Below are 27,925 nucleotides of genomic sequence, written 5' to 3'. Positions count from 1 at the left end.
GAACAGCTCCTGTTTACAATTTCAGGGCATTGAATATGGTTTGTTTGCTGATTTGGCCTCTTCTACCTTAGCAAAACGAAGAGCCCTTCGACCTTTTCTGCACGTCCTATCGGCTAATGGGATTCGTTACCGTTGGGGATACCCCTTCAAACTGCTGTTCCAGATGCAAGGAGGCCAGTACCAATTTTCAACCCCTGAAGATGCTCAAACCTGTCTTACACAGCTTGGTCTTTCGCACCTGCCGGCAACAACTTCACCTTCTGACCAGCGAATCTCAGGAATGCCATGCTCGGATTCATCTGGTCTCTCCAATACACCTCAACGAAGCCTTGATCACCGATCTCAAGCGCTTACCCGTCTAGCCTCTCAAGTCTCCTGGATAATCTTTTTCCTAGTTCTCCGTGATGCAAACATATACGGGTCTCTTTTCCACCTTTTCGCTTAAAATTTTTTTTTTTATTTTTTTTTTTTATTTTCCGTAGACACTTTTGTTTCATCTCCAGCCAGCTTGTTGGATACATGACGCCCCATTGGATTACATTGGATCTGCAGGATTGGACTGTAGGATCAGGTAATCCTGACTATGATTTGTTACTCAGGATTCCTCGAGCCCTATCGGCTCTAGTGGTCCTTTTGTTAGACCCACTTATGGGTATTTTTTGTATGTCTTCTGTCGGTCTTTTTTTAGTAGTTAGTTTATGTTAATTTTCTGTTTTTACTTTTGTTTTCTGTTATGTTTTGTATATGTTGATGTACTCGACTGCCAACCTGGGTGCCTTCTATATTGTATCAGGTTCTCATATATTAGCATTCCCTCACGATTCTCTTTGAAATGTCTTTACATATAATGTCAATCAATGCCAAGGGTCTAAACTCACCAGCCAAACGGAAAACAGTGTTTAACTACTGTCACTCCTCGGGCATAGATATAGCGTGCATGCAAGAGACACACTTTTCAGTGTCTTCAACTCCTAAGTTCATGCACACTCGCTATCCTCAAGTCTTTCATGCTCCGGCAACTAAGAAACATAGAGGGGTACTTATAGCCTTTCACCAGTCTATGCTATTTAAATGCACCCATCAGGTGGCGGACCCGAATGGTCGTTATCTGATTCTGTGTGGCACTTTACAGAACACGGAGGTCACCTTGCTAGCATATTATGCCCCCAACTCTCCTCCTGTATCCTTTTTTCGAGATATGTTGGAGGAAACACGGTTATGTATGAAGGGAACTCTGATTTGCTGTGGTGATTCTAATACTGTGTTCAACAACAAATTAGACAAAAGCACTAATTCTTCTACCTCTCCCTCTTCTGAGAGTAAAGCAATACAAGACTGCTTCCAGAGTCTGGGCATGCTTGATATTTGGCGAGAGTTTCATCCTATGTCTCGTGACTATACATTCTATTCAGCTTCCCATAATTCTTATTCAAGAATTGACCACATATGGGTTCCTAGAACCTTGTTACCTGTTATACTAAAAGCCAGTATACCAACAGTGCCGTGGTCAGACCACGACCCAGTGGTAATAACATGCTCATCCCTAGTGATTAAACCTTATGCTAGGCAGTGGTCAATTAACGATTGCCTACTAACTTGTCCAGAAACGTTGCAAAAACTGACGGATCTTACTACAGAATTCTTTCATCTGAATACAGGCTCAGTATCAACTCCCACGATACTGTGGGATGCTTATAAAGCGGTAATACGTGGTCACCTTATTCAGCTAGCAGCCGTTAAGAAGCGAAAACGCACACAAGCCCAGACCCGGTTAGAGTCAGCTTATTTGCGACAAGTTCAATTACATAAGGTGAACCCTTCATTAGGCACTTTAATTGCATTGCGTAAAGCACGCGCTGAATTAAACCTTTGTCTATCTGATCAAGCAGTATATCAATTGCAGCAGACGAGGCATAACTTTTATTACTGTGGTAACAAACCTGGTACATTGCTTGTCCAGGAGTTTCAGGCTCGGTTGGCGGATCTTTATTCGGCACCTCCTGCACTGGACACATGCAGAGCTGATCGTTTCTTTGCTAATATTGATTTGCCTAAAATCAATAGTACAGACTTAGAGGGGTTACAGAGAGATATCATGGCTTCAGAAATTGAAATGGCTATTAAATCCTTAAAAGTGGGTAAGAGTCCGGGTCCGGATGGTTTCTCTCCATTGTTCTACAAAAAAATGTCAGCAGCCTTAACGCCTCATTTGCAAACTATGTTTAATGATCTGAAGCAAGGGCGTGCTTTTCATCCGGAATCCTTGAAGGCATCTATTGCCATGATACCTAAGCCATCGACCGACCATACATCCTGGGCTAACTATTGACCTATTTCACTCCTAAATGTAGACGTGAAATTACTGGCAAAAATCTTAGCTACAAGACTGAATGGATTCCTAAGTAGTCTAATACACGGTGACCAAGTGGGCTTTGTCCCACGACGTCAAGCTGGAGATAATGTTCGCAGAGCCCTTCAATTGTTATATCTATCACAGGCTACATCAATTGAATGTATGATGTTATCGTTGGATGTGCGGACTTGTTCTATGCTCTCGGTAGATGGGGTTTTGGCACTCATTTTTTGCACTGGATTGAAGCACTGTATGCCTCGCCTTCCGCTACTGTGAAATATATGGGCCATACCTCCACTCCATTCCCGATATTGCGGGGGACCAGACAGGGCTGCCCTTTGTCTCCTATATTGTTCATATTAGCCCTCGAGCCATTGGCAGCGGCAGTTCGTTCACATTCGGATATAGCTGGGATAACAGTGTTTAATACGGTGCACAAAATTATGCTGTATGCAGATGATATATTGCTAACATTAACGGCCCCAAACACGACCTTGCCAAATTTGCACATTTTACTTACCCAATTTTCAGAGATATCAGGTTTAGTAATAAATAATGAAAAATCTAAAGCTTTAAATGTTTCCTTGCCATCACCGGTTGTTGAAGCGTTGCTACCTTACTTTGCCTATAAATGGTTGAGAGTTATACCATACTTAGGTATAAAAATCACCTCCCAAATGTCCTCAATATATCAGGCTAACTATCCGCCTTTGTTCCGCAATCTTGTGCTCCAAATGGCAGAATCTCCCGCTGTCCTGGATAGGTAGAATACATGCTATAAAGATGACCTATCTCCCGAAGTTATTGTACCTATTTCGTACCCTTCCAGTTCCAGTCCCCATGCAAGTGCTTAAAGACGAACAGAAGAAAGTGTTACGATTTATCTGGGACCCTGGGAGACCACGAGTGCCAGATAAAGTACTGCACCGACATAGATTAAAAGGGGGGCTTTCGGTCCCTAATTTCGGCAGGTATATGCAGGCTGCTCAACTAGCTCCATTAGTGGCACTCCACCGCACTAATGGCTTACCAATTTGGGCCCAATTGTATGCTGCAGAACTACCAGCAGTGCAAATACATAATCTTCTATGGTTACCTTCCTCCAAACGCCCTCTGGTGTCTGATCCCATGCTGTCTTATGCCCTGGGTATATGGGATAGGGTGAAGGTTTCCGCAGGCCTGATGTCTGTTCACACCCCCTAATTTGGTATTATAAATTGCCCTATTTTTACACCAGCATATGAGAACCCAAGAGCTTTTCTCTGGTGGGCACAAAGGCCTGTCCGATGTGTGTATGACCTGTTCTCGTTTTCTGGGATCAGGTCCTTCGCGTATCTGCAGGAACACTGGACTCTGCCTTCGGGCGAGCTTTTCAGATATGTACAGATTAGACACTTTGTAAACAGTTTACTTAAACATACAGCAAACTCTCCACTTAAGCTTACAAGCTTTGAATCCTGCTGCTATCGGGGTGCTAGCTCTGCAGGTTTGGTATCTATGATTTACGATCTATTAATAAGTATAGATACCTGCCCTCCCCCTTATGTAGATAGATGGGAGACAGATTTGGGCACTAAGTTAGATACGGAGGAGTGGCAGAAGATATGGCAGACCATAGCTCACTGCTCTCCAAATGTAATTATGCAGGAAAACGCATATAAAGTATTGTTTAGGTGGTACCTAACGCCATTGTCAGACACTATGGTCTTAGAAAAAATGTCTGCTGTAGCCAGTGATTCTCTGCACAAATTTTACAAAGTTTGGACACCTTGGCTGGATCATCATACTGCCCCTGATATAGACCGCAGGCTCTTTCATTTATGATAATTTGGTGTGTATCTTTCAGTTTTTACAAGTATCATGCTCAAAAATGGTATTGTTTCCTTTGTCTTACTGTTTATACCTATGTTGTCTTGTATAATTTGAAAAATTTCAATAAAGATTATTCAAAAAAAAAAAAAAAAAAACAGAATGGAAAAAGAGCAGAAAGTAAGATAATTAAAAACAAGATAACCAGGATATTAACTTTCTTTTTTCATCATGGAAAACGTGGTAACAAATTTTACATACATAGGTTCCAAACCTTAAGAGATCAGGAGAGTTGCACTTAAATGCATCTCTGGGGTAGTGGTTTGCAATTACCACAACTAGAACACAAAACGAAAAAGGACCAACAGACTCATGTCAGGATAACCTGAAGCTGTCTGCTGTAAAAGCAGTAAAAATGCAATATATTTCCTTCCATTTTTATTCAGAAGGTGATCTCTCAAATTACAAAAAAGACAACAAAAAATAAACTGGGGTGGGGAAGCATCAGACTAAATCACAGTGTTCTCCCCAGCCCCTTTTAACTGGGCGTACCACCCGGCAATTTTCAGCAACCACCTGGCTGTTTATGGGTGGTTACTGAAGAGTTGGGTCACAATACAGGGGGGCTTGCCAACCCACCTACAATTTCTTCCCACCCAGCTAAAAATAATTTCTGGGTTGAGCACTGACAATGATCATATTGCTTTCTGTACTTTCCTGTCCCAATGATAACTGAACCCCAATTTCTTGTACAGATATCATTTGGAGAAGAAATACAGGAAAATTTCTTTACCTCACATACAAACGAGTTAGTGCACATAGAAAGTATCATTATCTCTAGCAACCATCTTTCATGAGTCTGTTTCGGACACTTACAGCCTATACAACACCAACTGCCTACTAGACCCACTTCAATCTGGATTTTGACCTGCCAACAGCCGTTGCATAAGTAGTCATCTCATGAGAAATGTGACAAGACAACTTTTCTTTATCTGACCAATTTTTTGTTAATGTTAACTCTTCTTGTTCCACTCTCCCCCCTGTTAGTGTTCCCCAAGTGTTATCCCTTGGACTGAATCTCCTCACTCTGTACACTGCCTCACTTGTACAGTGCTAGGTAATATGCTGGTGCTAAATAAATAAAGTTTAATAAACAACAACACAACTCTACCCATTCCCATGCATTGCATTACAGACAAAACTGTCAATCACAGTATAATGTTGAGTTGTAACCACAGCAATTTTTTTCCTAAATAAACAAAGTGGTGGATTCTTAATCCCAGGTAAAACCCAGCTAAGACGCTTTTTAACATACAGTTCTGTAAATAACTGTTTTTTTAAATAACAAAATAACATAAAACTTCATCTTATATTACCTGCAGAAGATCAAATTGAACACGACCCTCTGTGTTGATGACTTTATTTTCTCTTCTACCCATCTGCTTGGATTGGAAAGATGAGTCCCGTATAATAGACTTCATGCTTGGAATTCTTCCTAGAAAAGGAAATGTGTTAACCTGCAACAGATAAAAGAGAGTTTTAAGATTTTTTTGGCCTAGATGTCTTGTTTGATGCCCTTCATGTTTCAACCAACTTCTGGGCCCAGCTGTTACTGGAACTGTCTCAGCCTATGTAATGACTACGAAAAGTGAAGTAGCAAAGTTATGACTTCATCTTAATAACTCTGCTTTCTCTTCCTACAAGCATGCCAACATATGAACTGATAAAGCTGGGCTTTTTATATAAAGAGCTGTAATTGTGTATGGAAACAGATGTAAATCCAGCAGTTACCACTCTTGGAAAAAGGGGGGGGCTACTGGTACAGGCACTCAGGAGTGGTAAATGCAGTTTGTTTTTTAAATGTGAACTAAGCTTAACTAATTACACTACAAAGATTACAATAATAAATGCCTAAATCAACTACTAAATCCAAATTATGCCTCATATACTGCAGATAAAAGAAACCACTTTTATGGAAGTTAAGCTCAGAAATCCTGAGGAAGGCATAGAAACTGGGTGATTAAGCAAACCTGGAACAACTCTGGCACTTTCTTACTATTTTTTTTTTTTTTTTTGCTGCCCTGTGTTAGTGTCACCTAAATTATACATAAACTTTAATTTGCCTCTTAGGTTTCATTTCCTCTAGGGGTCAGGTAGTCTGTCCAGTAGTCTGTTGATAGACAGTATTGGATGCAATAAAACCAGGTAGAAATGCTTCTTTTCTGAGCCTTTGTGGACTGGAATAGGCTGCCTTATCCTCTTCTACCTCTCAAGGTAGCTTGAAACAATGTAGCTGAGTGTAGAACAAGCGAAAAGCACGTCAAGATTTCTGGCAGGATCAACAAGTAGTTTTTTTTACCTTTATGGAACAGAAAATTATACTATCGAAACTATTTTGCTTTAGCAGACAATCAGGGACCAAATAAAAGAAGTTCATTGCTGGTGTTTACATACTCTTGAAGCTTCAACAAGCAGAAGAGGGCAAAGGGCATTTGACCACTGGAGAATTAAATCTAAAAGGATTACACTGCAGTGTACACCTCATACTACACAATAAGAACAGTGGAAATTTTACCTTAAGACTCTGTGCTCTGTTGATCAGATATGGCAAATCAAAGTTCTGAATGTTGTAACCAGTTATGATATCAGGATCAACAATGCGTACAAACTCTGCCCAAGCCTGTATAATAAAAAAAAAAACAAACAAAAAGAAAAACAAAACAGAGGTTTAGAGGATTACTGTCTTCACAGAAAAAACAAAGTCATTTTCTACACCCATGCAAAACATACATATTTGTCTTGCTTTATGCTTTAAAAAAAGGCTTTATGCACAGGAAAATGGCCCTTGAGCTGCCAGAATTCATCTGTTGCAACAAAATTCCAAGAATGTTGTCAGCTTCTAGTTTGGCTACAGGACACCTCACCTTCTCTCTATAAAATTAGGGGTACATGTTATGAAGGCAGTGCTGATAATACTCAATAGTTGGACTAGCCTGGATCAATATTGTCTGCATTTTTCAAGAGGAAAGACAATGGGAAACATGCATTACTACAGGACACTGAAGTAACATGATCAACACAGAATTGTTTATTAGAAGACTCAGAGGAAGACATTCATTGAAGCCTAGTTCAGCAATACAGTCTGAGGATGACTGCCAGTTCTGATCAATGCAGGTTATTATATATGTTGCAATACATATTCCAGCCTCAAGCATCACTACATTTACATTACATCTGCACCCTATCCCTTTTCCTGACAAATTTGTACAGATGGGTTACTACGTTACTTGATGTTGTATAAGATTTCTGCCCTAAATTTGACTTGTACTAAATGATTATGGCTATATCTTCCATTACTGCCCTTGTTAAAAAACATACAGCTTCCTTGCCTAAAATAAAACAAGACCAAAAAAAAAAAGTTTCAGTGAAAGTGAAAAACTGTAACAATAAACACCTGTTTAAAAACAGAATAAGACATATCATCTACATAAAATACTCCAGCATTCCTTTAAACAAAAACAATTTACAGTATGTAGTAACCCAAAGCTAAAGGTGAGAAATCATCTATCAACTTTTGCAGATAAACAAAATTGGTTTAGTGCAATCTGCCCATTATCGTTGGTTTACTATGGAGGCAACGTACTTTCAGTAGTGCATCCTCCTTTTCAAAGCAAAGCACTTGAGAACCAACTATACTAGCACAGGTGTCCAGAGTGAAAACATTGCGGATGAAAGGGTCTTTCTCCCCTTGCCTCAGAACCATGTTAGCTATCTGGATAACTGGGTCTTTATCAGGCTCAGGAAACACACCTAGGAGTCAAAACCAAAAAAGAAAAAAAAAGTCAGGACTAATAATTAAATATTTACTAGACAAGAACTTGTTGAATAACACAATACCTTTCCTCCCTGCACATTCTATGTCAAAGCTAAGCACCCGAAGAGGTGCAATCTTCTGCCAATCGCCCTCAGCGGGGTGACTTTTAAGATCTGTCCAACTGATATCAATCTCCATCTGAGCAAGAGATACCTGCAGAAAAACAAACAAGGATTAGCGCTTAAACTAAAAAAGATACAACCAAGTATACCATTTGATGATTACCTTGTTGGTATTGTCTTTAGCCAGCTGGTCTCTCTGGGATTCTTTACGAATTTGGTATTTGCCAGATGGGAGTTCAATCCAGTTACACCCAACAATATCATTGTCCACCATAAACCTGGAAAAGTTAGTAGATACATTACATCAAATAAAAATTATTCTACTTTATCCATGCTGTACAGACAAGCCCTTCATTATTTATTTTGTAAGCAGGATCTTAAAGCATTGCAGCATAACAAAACACAAAGAGGTCTGCTAATTCCGACAAATACCTGCACAGCACCAGCATTTCCAAATGGCTACAAAAACAATGTTTTTCTCATTAAACTGTTACCAGCTGCCTAATGGGTACAATCTAAACTAGTTGCTTTGTTAATAGAGTTTTTATTTGTAAAATATTTTTTTCCCTAGTGATTAAACTAGATGGACTTGTGTCTTTTTTCAGGCTAATTATGTAACTACTTAAGCTGCGTACACACGGCAAATTTTTCTCGCCCGATAATCGGTATCGGCCAATTATCGGGCGAAAATCTGCCATGTGTACAGTCGGTCGTCGTCCATCGTCCGACGACCGTCCTGGCGGATCCATGGACGATGGACGACGACCGATCCTAATGAAAGGGAAGGGGAGAGCGTGCAGCAGGGTGCCGCTCCGCCGCTCTCCCCCTCCCCTCTCCATAGAGCATGAACGGTGCTGTATGTACAGCATCGTTCATGCATCGTGCAGTCTTTTCTCGTTGGAAAGGATCGTGAAAGATCCTTTCCAACGAGAAAAATTGCAGGTGTGTACGCAGCTTTAGCCACCCTTCCATATCCGCCTCCTACTGTGTACCATATTCCCCCACCTCTTAGATTGTAAATTCTTTTGGGCAGGGTCCTTCATCTTCCTGGGTCACAGTATCTGTCTGTAAAATCTGTCTAATTGCACCCCCTATTTATTGTACAGAGTTGTGTAACATAATGATGCTTTACAAATAAAGTTAAAATGATTAGCTCCTCAAACAAATGCCATGATTTTAGGCGGACAACTAAATGCTGTGGTTATTGGGTTTCCTGGGGATTATTTGCATATAAATGTTTGATGCAGACAGAAAAAAATGGACAGCTGCAAAGCAAAGTCATTGTGTCTTGTACACAAAGAATATACATGTGTGCTTTAGATGCATTTACGGAAATCGACAGTTCCCTGGCTGAAATGTAAACAAATCACAAGAAACTTATTACAGCACAATGGTGGCATGGTAAACACAGTGGTAAGGTATTACTATTAAAGAATACCTTATTTCAAAGTCAATATTAGCTTCATAGGCCTGGTAGCAATGTGTTGGGAAGCTTCCGAACCGCAAACCTTGTTCTAGAAGACGCTTGGCAGGTGCAATTAGGCGTGGAAGGGCCATAGTAATCTTCAGAAAGGGTACACTCCTCTTCCCATGGTATCCATACATGTCTACAATGGATTTAAATACATCACTAAAAATCCATTTGACTGAGAAGCGGTCTTCTTCACCGATTTTATTATTACTCAACTTTTAACATCCAAGTGAAAGATTTAATGTCATTTCAGTGAAAAAGAAAACAACAGAGATAAAAGTATTAAACCCCCGCCCCCCCAATCCCACCAAAAAAATACTTGTAAACTTAATCAGGTGTAACTGATTATCTTTTTTATTGTACACCAAGGTATGTAAATTGGCCACTATATTAACTTGTAATAATTTGTATACAAATTGATAAGCTCAGTATAATAACTATTCCTAGAGAATTTTAGTACAGGTTGACAATCGAAAATCCGGCCATCGATTATCCGTTTACTTCAGTTTCCCGGCATGAATTTCAGATTGCATATTCAATACAGGGACTGCAGTACACCGTTTGGCCACTAATGTTTTTGCACTGTTCTGCAGAAACACTTGCTTGCTAATCTAATTACACCTTGAAACGTCCCTGCTGCCTGCTCCCCGGAACTGTGCTAGATGTCCGGGGGTGCTGCGAGAGGAAGGCTGCCTGTGTGGAGGTAAGTATACAAAAAAAAAAAAATCGTGATTTTCTAAAATCCGGCACTCCTCAGGTCCAGAGGTTGCCGGATTTTTGATAGTCAACCTGTACTTGTTAGCTCAAATGCATGAGAAACTGAGTTTTTCTCTGCAGTCAAGGCTGGGGCACCTATAATATTACAATATACCATTAAATTCTTGAGGAAAACCTTTTGTCTTCTTTGAAGCTGTCAATGAGAATAAAGTTTACCTTTCAACGTGGCAAACGTCTAAAGCAGACTGCTAAGTTGACCATACAGTGGCTAAAGGAGTAACATGTAAATGTCTTTGCATAGCCTAGTTAACCCTTATTGAAAATCTGTGGAATGAATTGAAGGTGGCAGCCCACCCAGGTCTCTACACAATTTTACTGAGCTTATATAAAGAAGAGTGAGCAAATATTGCACTGTATGGATGTGCTAAGTTTGTAGAAAAGTATCCTAACTGACTTAAGGCAATAAAAAAAGAAAAGTACTTACACAGGGTGGTCATTTATCCAATTTATCCATTTCAGTGATTGTTTTTTTTTGTTTTTTATTAACTGTTGCTATTAAACCCCCTCACTTAATATATCTCACATGTCTATATTTCAGGCTGCAATGCAACAAAATGTAAATTTTATGAAGGGTTTGATTCTTTTCTTTACCCTTTGTAAGTATTCTGAAAATAAAGTATTAATATAACTGGAAGTATTACACATTATAGGACATTTAACTTACACAGTGCCTTCTTTTAGCGAAAAACAAATAAACAAATACTCACTCTCTTTCATACAGATGTCAACAGCCAGGACAGCCTGTGAAATGCTGTCTTTATTGGACCGCATGTCCTTTATCACGGCGTTATTCAGCTCCTTTTTGAAGTCACTTAAATTTTCTTGCTTAAAACCTGAAGAACACATAATAACAAAAATTTATACTGCATTGTCAAACAAACTGGAAAAAGCAGTCCACAATGGGAAAAGTTTTTGATAATTTTAATATACTACTAAAAGGGGCAACTACCAATTTTTACTACACAAAGTAGAAAAACATATATTGTATACATACACATGTATACATCTGGTTAATACAAAATACACACTTTTCTGCTTTTTAAACTATAATTAAAACCTAAAAACAAAGCACTATGGACTTTTACGCATAAGTAACCTCCCCTATTCTATTGAAAAATGTAAATACAAAAGTATGTTGGGTCATTTTTGGGTCATTCTTCCACAGCATTTGTTACTATAATTTTCCTTTCCCGATAAGCTCCAAATGTTTTCAGCCGGGTGGTGGGAAGCTGTAGCCGGGTAGTAAAAAAAGTAGGCGGGGCAAGACACAGCAAACTTAGTGCTCCCTGGTTATTTATGCCACAGGTATCCAGTAACCTCTTTTATTGTGTCAGTGTCCTACCTACCCCCTATACTTCGTTTCAACTTTCTAATGCCTGGTATTATGCCCAAACTGTTCAGTGCTAATGTTCCATGTTTTATGTGTGTAATCCCTTGTAGTAGTGTAATGTTGTGATCAATGTGGTGTAACAAGTTAGGCTTAGTTCACATTAGCAGTAAAAAAAAACTTGGCCATTTATCCCTCCTGAGTGACTACTTGGATTGGTAACCGGTGGTAACTGTTAAGCATCTGGGTTTAGTAACAGGGGGTAAGAACTGGGCTTTTTCAGGCATAGCATTTTTTAACCAGCAGTGGTTCCTAGCGAGAGAAAAGTAAGGGGGAAAGGCAGCAAATGCAACCTTACTGCCAATGTGAATTCAGCCCGACTTCAGATGTGGTCTTCTAGCGTTATATCTAGATAACTTTAGTCTGGCCATGAACTGAGCCCAGTGAGTCCCCAGCTTGCTCAGATTCCCTCTTCTTTCTGATGCTCACTGTTCCATCAAATGCTGATCTCATTGGGCATGCGTGAGATTGAGCACGTTTTTTTACATAGGATTGCCCCTGATTATGTGTTCCTGATATCAGGCCCCGATATCCAATATCCTAGGAGGCTGCAGATTTACCCTGCAGTCTTTACCACCATGGCAGTAATGAGGGAAGGGGTCCACCCCAAAAAAGAAAAAACTAATCACTGTCTATATTTTATGGGCAAAAAAACTGCAAAACTGGTGAAATTTATCTAGGACCCCAGGACCCCCAGGGGCCACTTACATGACAAGGAGCATTGGTGTGGGGCCCCTACATTTTTACCTACCTTTCACAAAACTATAATTGTAACTTCTGTTCTTTGAACCCCAATTTACCTGGAACGAGGAAGTGCAGGAAACTGAAAATGTAGGTTCAAGTGGGGGACACTTTTTTAACCCCTACACCTTCAATTTTATTAGCTGGCATTTTTAGATGTTTTTGAGCAAAGTCCAATCTAGCCTTTCTTTTTTTGAGGCTTATGAGTGGCTTGCACCTTGCAGTGCAGCCTCTGTATTTACTTTTTAAGTAGCAGTTTTTTCTTTATGGTAGACTTGGATATCAAGATGCCTACTTCCTAGAGAGTGTTGTTCACTTGGTTGGCTGTTATGAAGGGGTTTCTCTTCACCATGGAAATGATTCTGCGATCATTCACCACTCTTGTCTTTCGTGGACGTCCAGGTCTTTTTTGTGTTGCTGAGTTCACCAGTGTTTTATTTCTTTCTCATGATGTACCAAACTGTAGATTTTGCCACTCCTAATATTGTAGCAATTTCTCAGATGGGTTTTTTCTGTTTTTGCAGCTTAAGGATGGCTTGTTTCACCTGCATGGAGAGCTCCTTTGACCGCATGTTGTCTGTTCACAGCAAAATCTTCCACATACAAGCACCCACCCTCAAATCAACTCCAGGCCTTATCTGCTTAATTGATAATGACATAACAAAGGAATTGCACACACGAGCCCATGGAAATGCTTTTGAGTCATTGTCCAATTACTTTTGAACCCCTAAAATGAAGTGATTGTGTAAAAAAAAAAAAAAGCTTTAGTTCCTCACAATTTTATGCAATCTTTCTGTTCAACCCACTGAATTAAAGCTGAAAGTCCGCAGTTCAACTGCATCTGAGTTGTTTCATTTAAACTTAATTGTGGTAATGTACAGAACCAAAATTAGAAAAAAGTTGTCCAATATTTATGGTCCTAACAGTAACTGTCCACTTCCCTACCTTGATCCCTAATTTCTCAACAGAGCGGTGCAGGTAAACAAAATTAGAGGTGCAAGTGGGGGAAACTTTCATCACCATGGCATCATGGCAACAAACTCTGCCCATCAAAACCTACCTCCCTGTTACACAACTGTACCGTACCAGTACCTGAGCCTCTATTTAATTTTGACGGGCAAAGATTTTTTTATGTTGTAATGATGTAATTGTGATGAAATTTAGGGGTGTTAGCCAGACATTCCCCACACGTTTTCCGTTTCCTTTAGCTACCCATTCTGAGAAATTGGGGTTCCAGTGTGAGAAGCGGGCAGTAATGTGTACCAACGAAGCGCGTTTGCCATAATAATGACATTTTAGTGTGTGTGTTGGGGCGGGGGTTGCCAAAGGTGTCCCCTCACTGCACCCACATTTTCAGTTTTGTTACTTTGTACAGTTTGACATGTGTTCTGTATCTGTAATACATGTCACAGCTCCTCTAGGGCCGCGGGAGTGATCAGGGGAGCGGAGCTGTCAGCATTGTAGAGCTCCGCTAACTGCTCTGCTCCCTGATTGACTAAGGATAGGGAAATCCTGATGATGCTTGAGCTGTCATCAGGGTTTCCTATTTCTCAGCCAATCATGGAGCACTAGAGACGAATGGGCACAAGTCTCCCCATTCATGTCTAGTGCTGAATGGCTGAGAAATGTAAAAGCATAAGGGGTGAATGGAGAGGCTTGTCCTCATTTAACCCCTAGTGCCTTGCGATCCCTCACTGTCAGAAGGATTCCCAGGGCTGTGCTCATTGCAGCCCTGGGAATCATCCTGTCATTGGGATAACCTGTAAAAAAAAAAAAAATTTTGTTACACAAACACACACATTTAATAAAATATTTTACCATTAAAGCCAGGTCCTATTTTTTACATATATTTTAACTCTTTCAGGGAATGAGTAAGGGGTTTTATGTACCCCTGTACTCATTTCCCAGAGTGGGGTGGTGGAAATCTAGGAGTCTTCTTTTAAAAGGGGGCTTCCAGAGTCCAAAGTCCTGCTAAAAATGTTTATAAAAGCCCCCATTGTTTTCAATTGAAGCTTTCATAAAAGCTTAAAAACGCTTGAAAATGCCTCCATTGAGTTCAGATTAGCCCATTGGAATGCATGGGGACTTCAAACATGGGCTTTAAAAGCCTCAGGTTAAACGCTGGGGAAACAGTCCGTGTAGACTAAGCCTAAGGGCTGTTATACCTTTACCATTGCAGTTAACATATTCCACACAAATGGAGAGTTTTCACCATTGAGGCTAGTAATCATACATACATATATATATATATATATATATATATATATATATATATATATATATATATATATATACACACACACACACACACACATACATTGCAAATGCCTTTCTTTCCGAAAAACAACTATTTATATTTACAAATCACTTACCAGTCTGGCAGGGTACATAGAAGTAAGGAGCGAAGCCATGGATGTGGCAGCATACACTGTTGCCGACTGCTGTGATCCCAAACATCCGTATTATGGGGACTGGCCCCTGCCTGGCTCCCAGCATACCAGGCACATGTGTTCCTACCAGATATATTGACAAAAAAAAAAAAGATATACATTAAATTAGTTGCTCTAATATAGATCCAAAATATCATAAAATTAGTTTGATCACTGGGATGGCGGGCCAAAAAGGGAAGTGATATTACTCTCATTAAGATCTAAAGATGGATAGATACCTGAAAGCCCTTTGCCGGTAGCAAATAAATAGCAAATAAATGTCACTGACAATTATGCAACAGTAATAAGGTATATCTTTGAACCACATCCCAATTTTTTGCCAAATTTTTAGGCAAAGACACATGGAAAGGACTTTTAGTGGTAATAACTTCATAAATATATTAGGTATTTTCATTAAGACCAATTTTGATTTTCAAATATGAAAAACATAACATAAAACACAGACACACATAACAAAACAGACATATATAAAAGCATTTGTACATTGTAACAAATACATATTTTATTGTTAGAACATAATTTTGGTGAGGTTCAGCACAGGTATATGCAAATTTCTTTCAATGGGTTTCACAGAAGTGAGTCTGCTTCATCAGGAAAGTGAAGGTAAGTGCTATGCATTAAAATTTGTTTTATATCGCATGGCCTTTGATCCTGCCCAAAAACAGAGGACACCAAACAGAAGCCAAGGGGTAGAGAGAGGGCGGGAAGAATGCATTCAAGATGACAAGAGCGGTTCCATCAGCTGGATTAATTTTTCATTGCAGATCATTTAGTCCTTTATAGGTTGATGACCTAATGTATATACCTTCTCCTCCCATCTCTTCGCCCAACTTTTTTAACCCCCATTAGCATTCTAATTCTGTCAGTTTTTTTATGCAAAAAGTTAAATTAAATGTAGATTTAAGAAAAAAAATATTTACATTTTTAGTAGACATCCCGGTTGTGGTGGATTTTGAAGCAGGGTGCTGCACAAAGTCCAACATCACAGTCAGGACAGTGGAACCTAGTTTCTTCTTTCCTCTGTCATCGGTCTTTTTTTACAGCAAACCACACACATCCTTGTAGGTGATGCCTTTTTCTGGGTTGTTGGGATGTATTCAATGAAGTGACGACCAGTCAGGCATTCTGGGTTGACAACGGTGGAAGCACGACGTACAGGTCTATTCATAGCCACTAATGGTGTTTGGTGGTTCTTGACTATGGATTCGGAAACTTGCAAAATGAAGTCTGAATGATTCACAGGCCTCTGACTATTTTTTCGGTACATAATGTAGGCAATCCATAGGCACTGCTCAACTAGATGCCTGAAAATCTTCTTGTAGCACTTCCTTTGCCGTTTCCCCATCGGTGGGTAGAATGTCATGGCTTGGTAAGCTCTGTCTACACCTCCCATGGTGTTGTTGTAGTCAATCACAACCTGTGGCTTCATCACTTCTTTCTTACGTTTTGTGTGTACCAGAACAGTGGAGGCATTATGGACAGTACTCATCAAGCACACATCTTTCTTGTCACGCCATCTCAGGGCCATCGTCTTGCCTTTCTGCCAGGCAACAATTTCTCCTGTCTTCAGTTTCCCTTTTGCAAACATTGATGGCATGTTGCGCCAGTTAGCCCTAACGGTTCCATAGGCATCTGTTCTGTGTTGCAGAAGGAACTCATAAAGCTCAGGATAGCTGTAGAAACTGTCAGTTGTGACACAATAGCCCTGATCTAGCAATGGCTCAATGAGGGATAGCACTGAAGATGTTACCAATCCATAACGGCTGTATCTGGGGTTGAACTGTGTTCCATTTCCAGTGAAAAGTAATGTATTCCAAATGTAGCCAGATGAGGATTCGCACAGCATACACGTTTTCATGCCAAACTGTGCCCTCCATCGGTCAAAAACAACTTCAGGTATGCCAGGGGGTCGTCGCATTCAGCCTCAATTTTCATCCCAGGTGCGCCGGTGAATGGAAATCTTGGAGGTGACACTGAGCACTGACCTCAGGTTCAGAATTGTTGCTCAGTTTACTTTCGCTGTCTGATGACAAATTTCCTGGTGAATCACTATCGCTCGAATCCACAAGGGACTCTAAATCGCTTACACTGCTTTCAAATTCCTCCAAAACAGAGCTTGCGTTGGCGAGATGCCTTTTGGATGCCATGTGGTCTCCAGCAAACAGTCAGGAACAATCAAGGTAAAAGACAAAGTGATCAAATGATACATTCAGGTAGTGTTTAAAAGTCATCAAAAGGTAAGATCAAGATCAGGGCTAATAGTGGACAAAATGTAAATCAGGGCACTGGGCAATGATGCTTGGTGCACTAAAATATGTACTTGTACTTTTGTGTTTTTTACTGTAAAAAAAATTTAAAAGCAGATTACATAATAGATGGGGATGTCCCCGCCCCACCTCACCCCCTGGATCCAGCAACGATGCCACTCGCATCACCAGGAGGATGTGAGCGTCACATCCCCTGGGTGATGCGAGCAGCTATAGTACATTCCAGGGGTGATGCCAGCAGGAAATCACCGCTGGCATCACCCCTGGAATTTTCTATTGCTGCTTGCATCACCAGTTAGATGTGATGCACCATGCAGAAATCTTGCCCCCCCCCCGGCAGACAGACGCCCCGGCATCACAGCGGGAACGTCCGATCATCGATGGAGCGCGGGGCACAGGTAAGAGGGCCTTCTAAAGTTATCCCAAGTGTGACTTGGGGTTACCGCTTTTTGCAAGTGGATTCTACCTTGAGTCACACTCAGGATTACCGCTAGGGGGGTAAAAGGGTTGAGCTTCTTCTCAGAGGTGTCAGGCTTGAAACCTAAGGCTTAGTCTACACGGACTGTTTCCCCAGGGTTTAACCGGAGGCTTTTAAAGCCCATGTTTGACGTTCCCATGCATTCCAACGTGCTAATCTACACAAGAGCGTTTCCTTCAGGCACGTTTATGAGCTTTATCTTAAACGTTGCTTGCAAAGTTTAAAAAATTAAAACGCAGGATAAACGCGAGAAAACACATGAAAACATTCCCATTGAACTCAATAGTGGCTTTTACAAGCGTTTTAAAGCTTTTTATAAAAGCTTCCTTTGAAAACAATGGGGGCTTTAAAAAAGGTCTTTGGAATCTGGAAGCCTCCTTTAACCTGCCTAGCGGTTCATTTTTTTCCGGTTTTATATGTCTAAAAGCGGTACATTGTTTTTCATGAAAATTTATTTACAGTATAATATAATAGTATGAGTATAATAAAGTTTGAAACACAAAATCATTTAAAAATGGATTTTGAATTTCCCGCCCCGCCCGGCCGGGAGGTACATAGGCACCGACGTCACCAGGAACTCCCCCCGGTGACAGGAACTCACCCCGACGGACCAGGTAAGCGGTCTATTTACTAACCTTCCCTAGGTGTTCCAACCCCGAACTCAGGGTTACCACTTGTAGCAACTTTTTTCTACCCCGAGTCACTCTCGGGGTTACCGCTAGGGAGGTTAATAAGGAGACTCACAGATCCCTACCACCCCCAACCTGGGGAATGAGTACAGGTGTACGTAAAACCCCTTACTCATTCCCTAAAAATTGGATGAGGCTTTAATGTTAAATTATTTTATTAAATGTGTGTGTGTGTGTGTGTAACTAAACTTTTTTTTTCAGGTTATCCCAATGACAGGATGATTCCCAGGGCTGCAATCCTGACATGAGCACAGTCCTTGGACTCCTCTTGACAGTGAGGGATCCTAGGCCACTAGGGTTAAATGAGGACAAGGCTCTGTGATTGGCTAAGGTTTTACGTTTCTCAGCAGTAGACTTGAATGGGGAGACTTGTGCCCATTCATCTCTAGTGCTCTGTTATGCTGACAGATCCACTCCCCTGAGTACTCCCGCAGCCCTAAAGGAGCTGTAGTATGTGCTATAGATACAGAACATGTCACAGCTCCTCTAGGGCTAGGGGAGTAATCAGGGGAGCAGAGCTGTCAGCATAGCAGAGCTCTACTGATTGCTCTTCTCCCTGATTGGCTGAGGAAAGAGAAATCCTTAAGATGCTTGAACTGTCATCAGGGTTTCTTCTTTCTCAGCCAATCACAGAGCACTAGAGATGAATGGGCACAAGTCTCCCCATTTAAGTCTAGTGCTGAATGGCTGAGAAACGTAAAAACCTCAGCCAATCACAGGACACCAGAGATGAATTGAGAGCCTTGTCCTCATTTAACCCCTAGTGCCCTGCGATCCCTCACTGTCAGGAGGAGTCCCAGGGCTGTGCTCGTCATGATTACAGCCATGGGAATCATCCTGTTATTGGGATAACCAGTAAAAAAAAAAAAGTTTAGTTACACAAACACACACACATTTAATAACATAATTTAACATTAAAGCCTCATTCAAACGCCGCGGCAATAGGCGTTTAAAAAAGTTTTTTTTAGCGTTTTAAAGTTAAGCTTTAAAATGTTTGTAAAAGTGCAAAAAACCCATATAAACGTGGTAGGAACATTTATATGCGTTTTTAAAACCGTTCATGTAGACCTAGCCTAATAGAGCCATATCAGAGGCCCTTATTATCTTGCTGCCCTCAAACTTAGTCACCCTACTCAAAGATAACTTCGACTTCATGTGGAACCCCAAAGCAATCACCTATTTGGGCATTCAGATGACCTCTTCTCACCAAGAGTTAGACTCAGCTAATTACTCAGCCCTGTTTCGAGGTATAGCTAAAGACCTGAATAGATGGTGTTCCAGCCCCCACCTCCAAGTTTGGAAGAATAGCCACAATCAAAATGAACATTTTACCCAGTTTGCTATATATTTTCTGGAACCTCCCTATTGCTACACTCTGGCTGATTTTACAGAATATCCAAAACAAACCTATAAAATTTGTCTGGGGTGACAAACTACACCGTATCAATGCAACTACCTTATATACCCCTAAAAAATTAGGACAGTTGGAAGTACCTAACATATTGCTATACCACAGAGCAAACTGCCCTTCGCCATCCGGGACCACAATGGACTGACCTGGGGATCCTGGCCTGCCTCCCAACATGATCAAGATCCTGATGAAGAGCCCTTCCTCTAAGAGATCTGCAATTCTCTGTCCTTCACTCTCATAGGCCCTTTTAGTATGGGATTGACAAAATACTAACTTTACCTGCACACACAACCCCCCCACCCACTACCACCCCAGACTCCCTTATAGCATAATCCTGAATTCCCACCCGGTGAACTAGGTCAATTCTCATGGTGGCGCAACAAAGGTTTTTTCAGAATAGAAAACTTTTTAAATGGCAAGGCGATCCTGAGCTTCTCCCATCTACAAGAGAACCTCTCCTTTCCACATACTGAAATTTTTCATTATCAACAAATCCAGTCCTTTATTCAAAATAATCTTAAAGGGTTAAGTCCACCTTACCAGAGCACGGAATTTGAAAAATCTTTTAGTTTTATAACTGAATCTAAAGGGAGGATCTCAAAAGTATATAACACTCTCTTCTCACAAGACAAAAGTGAGTGCAATATTAAGTTTATAGAATAAAGACTGCACATTACAGAAGTGAATTTATGGTACCAATTGCGTAGTAGGATTGAATATTGGGGAGTTCATTATTGTATTTTTCACTTTGTGCATTACTTTTTATGTTGTGCATGTTAGCTTTCCAGGATTTCCAAGAGAAAAAAAATAAAAACACATACTATATTACATCTTACCAGTATTTAGTGGTGGTGTTTTTTTGGTTAAGCGTTTTTCTTTATTTTTTTTTTACCTGGTAATTTGGCCAGTAACACACTTCCTGTCTTAGAGTGGCTATATTATTATTATATTATATTAGTACATTAACATATCTACGGAGAAGGAATGTAGCCATGTTTAGACAACAATTTTTGTGCAGGGTTTTAGGGGAGTAGTAAGTGTAAATAGGAACTTTACAAATGAATTGAAGCTTAAGAAGTGGGATATATATATATATATATATATATATATATATATATATACACACACACACACACACACACACACACACACACACCCAAAGAAAATTCACACATTAGTCCCAAATCCACATTGCTTCATGGGATTCCAGGTACTAGGTGCTAGAGTTCTACTAACAATGGTCAATGATAAATAATGATCTTTAAAACGAAAAAGCTTGATGCGTTTTGCCACAGGGCTTCCTTATTCTATGGGGTGAGGTATTGAAAAGACCATACCAATACTAAGAATTAGCGGTATTTCATATTGTATTGTTGAACCCAGACATAATAATAGATATTCATATCGAAATGTTGAGTAGTGGTGAGATTTCATTGTGTAATAATAAATATTTAAGTGGTTTAGATTGTTAGTAATACTGAATGTCATGGTAATAGAGAATCCCTAAATAATGGATAGTACCATAACTGTTCCTAGAGATATGATGTGATAAATAAGTTACAGTATAGAATTAGGGGAGTCTTGGGTTTCTAATGTGCCAAGGTAAGTAATGTCATTACTGTCCTAAAGAACCTAAAATTACATACCCACTGTGCTGAATAAGCACTCATAAATGTATATAAACAACATAGAAAAAGAAGAAGATAAAGGGGGCTTTTTTGGCTATTTATATTCAAAACAGGATTTCAACAATCACAATAGGATGCAAAATAGTATATACCTTAACAAATATCAGTTGTTAGCAGCCCATAATGCATTGGCAGCACGCACTTTGGTATGCTGTCATGTCTGGAGATAGACAAGTGTTCCTAAGCAAGCAGATCCTAACAAACAGTTTACTTCCAGACCTCAAAATAAATGGAAACCTTAGTTCTGGAATCTTATGGTCCCTTTGTCCAGACAGGTTTCACCTAAACAGCTTCCTCAGGGGAAATTGAGATATTTGGTATTTCCATTTCCGAAATAGTGGAAGGTATGTTCATGGGAAGAGTGCATGCATATGAAATAATTCCTAGATCAGGTCAAGACTTGTGAGACATAATGGTTATTGATTGCCATATAAACTTAAGAATGGTTTTCGTTGGTTAGTATAATAAAAAAAACTTAAATAAGTATGATTCTTGTTTCCCTATTATTTATTTGTTCTGCCTATAGGGGAGGAGTCTTACTACATACAAATGTCAGTATACAGGTAGTCCCCAAGTTAGGGCCGTCCTAGGTGTTCTAGTGATAGGGATATGCCTTACTTTCTAGACCAGGGGTGTCAAACTCTGGCCCGTGGGCCAAATCTGGCACGAACTGTCCCCAAAAGAATTTTTTTGGCCCCTAAAAGAATTCTTAATATGAATTGCAGCTGACCTGCCGCTACTGCCGTAGTAACGGCAGGCCAGCTGCAGTTCATATTAAGCTGCTGTTCTATAGACGCGAGTGATGCTGCTACTACAATTCCCCGCATCACTCACGTCTATAGACCAGCGGCCTCTCTGCCTATGTGTGGCCCCGCATTTTATTGACGCAAGTAATGCTGGGAATTGTAGTAGCGACATCACTCGTGTCTATTGAAGAGCAGCCTATGTGTGGACCCTGCGGAGTTTATACTGACAGGTAAGCCAGAGAACTGTATATAGAATAGTGAGGTAAGCAGTCTTGTTTCTTTTTATTTTTTTACTTTGCCAGAGAATACATTGTGAAACCAAATGAATACAGCAATGTATTTGGTTTCACACTGCATTCTCTGGCAAAGTAAAACAATTAGAAAAAACAATAAAAGAAACAAGACTACTTACCCTACTATACTACTGACAACCATGCAGATTACACCAAAGTGAAAATTTTGTAACACTTCAGGATAAAACAAATCTTGTTTATGCTTTTTGTGGTCTTTTCATTTTTCCATCATGCAGTACTCTAGGCTCTAACCGTTAAACCCGACCTTGGTTCGGGTTTAAAAATTTTGCAAAAATCGATAAACCCGAACTTTGTCGGGTGGTTAAATCCCATCACTTACCTGGTCCCTGCTGTGATGATCCGTTCTGTTCCAGGGACATATTTCTGTAAGTTACAGGTCTACAATTTTAAAAAAAAAATTTCATGAAAAACAGTGTACCGCTTTTGGTACAGAAATCTAGACATCAGTGTAACGCCCAGGTGGTTAATAAAAAAAGAGAACAATAACAAACATTCAAAGAAGCAATGAACAAAACATTTCCAGAACGGGTCCATGAACCCATCAGCTTGGAAATACTGAATCAGTAAAAGAGGTAGTATTAACATTAAGACACTAATATGACATTATAACACTGAGTCCTAGAAAGTGCAAACACTTTAGGCAATAGCTTCATATACGATCTCATTTATCTCAGGACCATCACCGCCGAACAGTCTGAGGAGGGGAGTCTCCTTGAGGCTGAGCGGGTTTCTTGTTAGAGAGTCGCCACGGATTAACTGGTGGATCCGGCACTGTTGGGATGAATGAAGGCCAATCCTGAATGTCAATCTCCGTCAAGTTAAAGACATCCAACAAATCAGGAAGATAAGCAGGCGATCTCAAGGTAGCTGAGCGGCCATCTTTAAAAGCAACAAGGTGCAGGGGGAACCCCCAACGATAATGGATGTTTTGAGAATGGAGCACCTCTAGTAGTGGCTTTAATGATCTCCATTGAGCCAATGTGTGTCTGGACAAATCTTGAAGACGCAACACTGGGGTGTCATTGAAGATTTCCTCTTGGTCTCGAGCCCCTTTCATTGTCTCATCTTTAACTTTATAGGCGTGTAGACGACATATCACATCCCTCGGGCACCTGGGGTTTGAGGACTTGGGACCAATGGCCCTGTGGATACGGTCACCTTCCAATGGGGTGTCCTTAGGCTTATCTTGCACTGTATTTATTATGGCAAAAGCGGCTTCATAAAGATCTTTAGCGTACACCACTTCAGGTAAGCCCCTGACACGAATATTATTCCACCTGATCCTGTTTTACAAATCATCTTGATGGAAAAATAACTGCTCCAATAAGGCGGAGTGTTCCCTCAGAACAGAGGCATGATTAGAAACATGCAATCTAAGATCTTCTGTGGCTTTCTCTGCCTCGTCAATATGGTGGGTCATGTCACACTTAAATGTTGCAATTTCTGAATGGAAAGTGTCCACCGGGCTTTTCCTAAAATTTTTTAAATATTCTACGGTGGGTAAATATTGTAGGCACAGATCTCTATCCCACACAGGGGAATTCTAATCAGGAGCAGGGCTGGCAAATGCTTGGTAAGGTCTCTCAGAAATAACAGAAGAGAGCACAGAGTGCTGCAGGAGGTGTAAAGGAAGCTGAAGGAGCGCCCATTCTAATTACAGGAGACCTGGATGTCTCTGGTCCCTGAATCTCCCTCTACCTTCCATCTGTCTCCTAATGCTCTGGGGTGAGGGAGCGTGCACGTGGTGGCTGGGGCGCCATCTTGCCCCCCTTCCTCCTGTAGTTTTTTTGAGAAGAAAGAACTGGAAAGAACTGCCCAATTTTCCGCGAGCGGAACCCGCTAGACGCACTAGCGGGTCCCCTTGTAAGTTTTCTGCCCATCTGTAGCGGGAAGCAAAGAAGAAAAGCCGGTACAATCCACTAAAACAGGCAGCCGGAGCGAGAGCTCTGTAACTGTGCTTCCTACTCGCGCATCAGCTCGGCCACGCCTCGTGCTTTTAAAATTTTATGACATATAATAATTCTGATATTTATGATGTCCCAAACTTGAACTCTGGGTATTCCATTCCTCAGGCACTAGGTCTAACCCCTCCAAACAGGTTGGAAAAATATAAATCACCTACATTCATGAGTGATCATTCAGCACAGTGGACATGTAAGTGAAATCTTGAACAAACTGATTTATATTTATTTGGGAACATTTTAGGTTCTTTAAGACACAGTAATGACACAACTTACCTTGACATTAGAATACCAAGTCTCCCCTAATTCTTTACTGTAACCTTTATCTCACATCATATCTCTAGGAACAGTTATGGTACTATCCATTCTAAAGTGATTCTTTATTACCAGGACATTCAGGATTACTAACAATCTAAACCACTTAAATATGTATTATTACACAATTAAATCTGACGACTACTCAGCATTTCAATATTTACCTGTTTACACCTTTATATGTTTATATTATCTGGGTTCAACAATACAAAATGAACTGTAACGCTGTCAAATACTTAGTAATGCTATGGTATTTTCAAAACCCCTAAAGAAGTCCAAAAGCAAATCACGTCAAGTTTTTAGGACCAATGTTTTGTATACCACCTGTGCTTTTTTTGGTTCTAAAGACCAATAGTTATCATTAACCATTGTTAGTAGAACTCCATTGAACACCTGGTCCTAGAATCCCATGAAGCATTGTGGATTCAGGACCAAATTAATGTGTGAATTACCATTTTTAAGTGTGTATTTATTATATTAAAAACTAGAATAGAAATTATTGTTTGCCAAAAAAAAAAAATTTCTCTGCCTTGATTTTCAATTTAAGTCTTAAAAGGGTTGGCATTTTGAAATAAGATTTGCTACATTTAGGGTACTACAAACCCACTTATCACTTTTTTAACTTAATAAAACCTAATACCAGCTATGACTATTTCAGCATCTACATATAAACAACTACATATTTTTTTCTTTCTTTTTTAAACTTTTGTGATTAAAGTTTCAACTAAATTATTTTTATTAAAGTGTATTCATATATTGTCAGCATATTATGCATGGTCATGACTAAAATAATTTATGTAAACATCACTTGTCAGTGTTAAATGGATTATCTCTACCTTGCAAAGCTTGATTGAACTTTAAACATAACAAGGTATACATATAATGTGAAATGACTATATGAAAAAAGGTATTAAAGGGAACAAAATGGTCTCCTATTCTGCCAGCTGCTACTTCTATGCCCCTGCATGTCAGTGACTCATCTTTGGAACCCTCACCATACGTAATTACTAAATAAAAGTTCCTTGGATTTCTTCTTTGTCCTGAAAAGTACTTCACATGCCCTTAACTTTTCTTCATAGTGCCATTTCACATTATTTGTACACCTTGTTATGTTTAAAGTTCAGTTGAGCTTTGTCTAGAACTACTCTTTAATTACTAATAATTTCAGTAAACTATATTGTCCCTCTCCCTCTATTTGTTCTTTTTTTTGTAAAGTCCCTGTAATAAATGAAAGTGTGCAATTTCATATACAGGCACCTGTAATAAATAGAAAAGTTTACTCAACCAGTATGCTGTAACAGTGCGGTAAGTATGTCTTCCCTGCTACCTACTGTGTTGTTCTGCATATCAGGAGGCAGGGAAGCACCTACCACCTACCCTGGGCTTCCCTGCACATGAAGAAAAAGGGGCATCCAGCTATAAGTAGAATCAATGTACATTCTTCTCAAATCAGCTTCTACCCTGTGGATTTCGTCTGCTCCACCTCCTATGGACCACAGAATCCCTAGATGTTATCTCTCTGTGTGTTCACTACTAAACTTCAGAGACTTCACTCCACACTTTTCCAATGTTAACCCCCCCACAGGATGATACTGATTACCTCAGAGATTTTCCTTGCAACCACTTATTCACATAAATGACATACTCAAATTCCTGGTGATGGGGATTATGTTAACTGTTGTTAAAATTTGAATACTATTCATTAGAATGGAGTCGTTGTTAATGTTGGTACCTCTTTAATGGGTTATTACCTTTAATATACTTCTCGCGGGTGCTTGCCACTGCACACTCACAAGCCACCTCTAGACTATGCCTCTTGTGGACGTCCTCCTTAGTTCACCCACTTTTGAAGTGGTATTCTTAGACACAATTTAATTAGAGGTTTTCACCCTTCACTATGCTTTAAAAAAATGTCTTCCCATTTCCTTCCCTTCTATAATTCATTCTACCCTTTTCTCCCTTTATGGAGATCAGGTGCTCCTGCAGCAGAACGCACCACAACTTTACCATCAATCCACATGATATTACGTAATCCCTCTCACAGTATTTATCTTAAATGTACATGCATATGACGACCAACAACCAGCGGACTCTCTAAATGACTTCTCTCTAACTCTGACACAATTTACCAACTCCAACAGCCATAAAGAACTTTTGTTCTCTTTACACTAGACAAGTCAACCACAGAACAAACCATACAATCCTACTTCTGACAATATCTTTTCCCTTATTTCCTGACCAGCTATATAACATTCTTGAAGCCTCCATCACCCCCACAAAAGTGCAATGGGCTATAAAAAATTTATTAACAAACGACCTGGACTGGACAATTTCTCAGCCATTTTGTACAAAAAATGTGCTCCTCTTTTAGCTGCATATTTATCCCGCCTCATATAGAACAAGGAGAAGCCTTGGGCTCTGACACTCTTAAGAGGCAGCATTTGTATAATACCCAAATCTAACACTGACCATATCATGGATCAATTTTAGACCCATTTTCCTACTAAATCTAGATGTTAAAATACTAGCAGCTATACTAGCTAATAAGACTCAACACAGGGATTTCTTAAACCTCAAAGACAAGCTGGAGACAATATTTCCCGAATACTACATCTCATTCATAACATTTCTGACATGTTACTTACCCTTGATATCAAAAAAGCCTTTGACACCATCTCATGGTCTTATCTACATCAACTCCTACATCATTGGGGCGTTGATCTACATTTCCTTAAAGTGGTCGAACACCCCTACAGTAGCCCGTGTTACATAGTGGGTTAGGTTGAAAAAAAAGACATAAGTCCATCAAGTTCAACCACTAGGGAAATAAACTTATCCCAGATATAAATCCCTATAAGACATAGTTGGTCCAGAGGAAGGCAAAAAATACCCCGGTACAATTTGCTTCAACAGGGGAAAAAATCCTGATTCCATAAGGCAATCGGATGTTCCCTGGATCAACAGTCACGGGTATTTTTACTTTAACCCCCCTAGCGTTCTAATTCTGTAATTTGTTGATGCAAAAAGTGATCCTATTTTTTTTGCGTAGAAATTTTTGTTTATTTTGTGGGCCTGTAATTCTTAGGATTAACTCCCGGGTATAATTATTATATTTATTTATTATATTAGAAT

The 27,925-nt window shown here is 39.9% G+C and overlaps 1 protein-coding gene across 1 annotated transcript in view; it reads right to left on the bottom strand.

The window, feature by feature from the left end:
• Window positions 1-27,925, bottom strand: part of POLD1 (DNA polymerase delta 1, catalytic subunit) — a gene marked incomplete in the record, with an annotated part of 178,980 nt that overhangs the window by 123,753 nt on the left and 27,302 nt on the right. Inside the window, 8 exon segments of the mRNA XM_072427214.1 lie at window positions 5,539-5,679; window positions 6,738-6,842; window positions 7,806-7,972; window positions 8,060-8,189; window positions 8,262-8,376; window positions 9,537-9,705; window positions 11,054-11,179; window positions 14,847-14,987. Coding sequence (XP_072283315.1) covers window positions 5,539-5,679; window positions 6,738-6,842; window positions 7,806-7,972; window positions 8,060-8,189; window positions 8,262-8,376; window positions 9,537-9,705; window positions 11,054-11,179; window positions 14,847-14,987 — 1,094 coding nt within the window.

This window comes from Pyxicephalus adspersus, chromosome 11, assembly GCF_032062135.1.
Source record: "Pyxicephalus adspersus chromosome 11, UCB_Pads_2.0, whole genome shotgun sequence".
Taxonomy (NCBI): domain Eukaryota; kingdom Metazoa; phylum Chordata; class Amphibia; order Anura; family Pyxicephalidae; genus Pyxicephalus; species Pyxicephalus adspersus.
The sequence above is the reverse complement of the archived record's forward strand: the minus strand, read 5'-3'. Positions and strand labels throughout refer to the sequence as shown.